Raw genomic sequence first — 2,784 nt, 5'->3', positions numbered from 1 at the left:
CCTTGCACCTCACCCACGTGTCATCCTTTGCAAATGAGACAAAAATCAGCATGAAAATTACCTCTGCTGAAGACACTGAAAAACTACAAGCACCTCACCCACCCTCTTGCACGTCCCTCAACCTCCCCTCTCCCTCCTTACACACCCACCCTATCCGGCCCCTTCTCCCTTCCCCTCTCCCCCCCCCCACTATCCCCACCCGAGCCCTCGAGGTAATTGGGTTATCATTTTAGTACTGCCTGTGTGGGCGGTGATCGCTCAGCCTGATACAATTGTTCACTTGGAGACCCGTATCGGAAGACCTATCTGACGAAGCCCCACGAGATCGGCCATTGAGGCTCCTTGGGGTCATGAGTGCCACCGCGGGCGGGGGTGCCTAGGGGGCGGAGGGTGGAGCAGTTAGTGGCATCAAAAGAGGTGGGGTGGAGTGCTGACATGAGCGTAAAGTGCCATGGGAAAGAGTGCCATGGGAGAGTGCCACGATAAGGGCTGCCACGATAAAGAGTGCCACGATAAAGAGTGCCACGATAAAGAGTGCCACGATAAAGAGTGCCCCGATAAAGAGTGCCCCGATAAAGAGTGCCCCGATAAAGAGTGCCATGGGAAAGAGTGCCACGATAAAGAGTGCCACGATAAAGAGTGCCACGATAAAGAGTGCCATGAGAAAGAGTGCCATGATAAAGAGTGTCATGAGAAAGACAGCCACGATAAAGAGTGCAATGATAAAGAGTGCCACGATAAAGAGTTCCACGATAGAGAGTGCCACGATAGAGAGTGCCACGATAGAGAGTGCCACGATAAAGAGTGCCACGATAAAGAGTGCCACGATAAAGAGTGCCACGATAAAGAGTGCCACGATAAAGAGTGCCACGATAAAGAGTACCATGAGAAAGGAGTGGATGCAGTATGACATATAAATTCATCAATCAGTGAAACGATAACGTCATTAATAGAATTAAATAAACACTCATATACAAACATAAACAATAAAATACAAGGAAATGAAAGGAAGCAAAAAACAAATGACTGTTCATACAATTGACATGAAAAAGCGTAAACAGAGCCAGGGATAAGGGCAAATGAGTGCAATTGAGAGAGAGATAAGGGTGAATGAATGCAACTGTCAAATGAGAGTAACAGTAGAATCACGTTGTCCCTGAAGATCGTTGCAGAAGGGAAAGGTTAAAGGAGAAGTGAACCACATTAAGTAGTGGCCATCTTGGACTTGCCCTGAAGGAAGAGGGGCGCGTCGACCCCCTCTAGCAGGTAACAGCAGCTGAGAAAGCTATGTGGGTAGAGAAAGCCAAACAAAGGAAAAGTTAAGGACGTAATTGAAGCTATTTGGGTGGGAAAAGCTATATATATATATAGGGTGGTGAAAGCTAAGTTGTGGGGAGGAGAGGGGGTGAGAAGCTTAATGTGTGGGAAAGCTAAGATATGAGAAAAGGTAAGGAAGGGTGAGGAGAGGTAACGGGATGAGGAAAGCTAAGGAAGTGATGAATGCTATGTGGACGGGAAAACTAAAGTGGTAGGAAAAGCTAAGGGGGTAGGGGAGGGGAACTTAAGAGGGTGGCGGAAGCTAGGAGGAAAAGCTGGGAGATCTATTTGGAAGATTTTATTAACTGGTAAGCGATTGGTTTTAATTTGTAGTAAGTAACTGGTGTAATAATCATCATGATTGGTGTATTTGAAATGGTGGGTATTGTTGTTGTTGTATAATGGTCATGGCTGGCCATTTGTGATGATCGTTATGAATAATGATGTACAATGATGGTCATGGATGGTGATTATGGTGTGGTGGTCATGGATGGTGATGTATGGTGGTGGTTATGCATATAATAATGATGAGTTAATGTACCGGTGGTCAGAATCTGTGTGGTTTACAGTTTCTGATATTCTAGACAGTGAAGAATGTTTACGTTGTAGGTTTTGAGGTACACCCCGGGCTGTTAAAGGCTCCAGTCTACTGTATTTTCCAAGTTTACTATGCTTTAGTGCTTGAAAGCCAACTACATAGCAAAGTAAACTGTGTGTGTGTATACATCCGATGCATGTATCCCTCATATGTTTCGCGTTGGGCGTAACGTCTCTTGAACTACTAAAGAAGTAACACCAGATGAACAAATCCACAAGGGCCATGACGAGGATTCGAACCTACGTCCGAGATCATCCCAGACGCTGCCTTTATCGACTGAGCTACGACATGGTCTAAATAGTTGAAACCAGAAGTTGTACCTAACTTACTGTTAGGTACTGTTAGGTTACGATTTCTGTGTGTAATGAAGTAAAGGCGAAGAGATAGAACGGCCTATTGACATAGCTCAAGTGCATGGCGGAGTTGTGTAAAACCCTGGTTTGTGTCTCGGAGAGGCTGCAGGATTCAAGTAAGTTAGGTAAAACTTCTGGTTACAACTCTTTTTGACCATGTCGTAGCTCAGTCGATTAAAGCAGCATCTGGGATGATCTCGGACGTAGGTTCGAATCCTCGTCCCGGCTCTTGTTGATTTGTTCATTTGATGCATCACGCTATTGTGCTTTCTGTGTGTAAGTAACACCAGCTTGCTGACCAAGCAGTAGCAAGTACAATACAAGTATTATAAAAAAAAACATAGCTAGATCTAAAATATACTCTATAGGGTGTACACAGAGAGAGGTGTAATATATATATATATATATATATTGAGAAGCAAAACTAGCGATATCTTCATGTACAACTACTCAGTAACCCTTCACCACGACCCCTGATGGGAACACTCCACATCCCACAATCCCTTCCTCCCCCAG

The 2,784-nt window shown here is 44.9% G+C and overlaps 1 protein-coding gene across 1 annotated transcript; it reads left to right on the top strand.

Annotated features, from left to right (window-relative positions):
* The first annotated feature begins 451 nt into the window (after positions 1-451).
* Positions 452-910, top strand: LOC138353310 (paternally-expressed gene 3 protein-like). The gene has a single exon (XM_069306181.1). It carries the CDS (start codon positions 452-454, stop codon positions 908-910), a length of 459 nt encoding a protein of 152 aa, XP_069162282.1.
* Positions 911-2,784: the final 1,874 nt, after the last annotated feature.

The sequence above is a fragment of the Procambarus clarkii genome, chromosome 57, assembly GCF_040958095.1.
Source record: "Procambarus clarkii isolate CNS0578487 chromosome 57, FALCON_Pclarkii_2.0, whole genome shotgun sequence".
In the NCBI taxonomy this organism is placed as follows: domain Eukaryota; kingdom Metazoa; phylum Arthropoda; class Malacostraca; order Decapoda; family Cambaridae; genus Procambarus; species Procambarus clarkii.
This window is presented reverse-complemented; position numbering and strand designations above follow the sequence as displayed.

Excerpts from the sequence above, each read along its gene's own strand:
- LOC138353310 (XM_069306181.1), top strand. The coding sequence starts at position 452 with ATGGGAAAGAGTGCCATGGGAGAGTGCCACGATAAGGGCTGCCACGAT.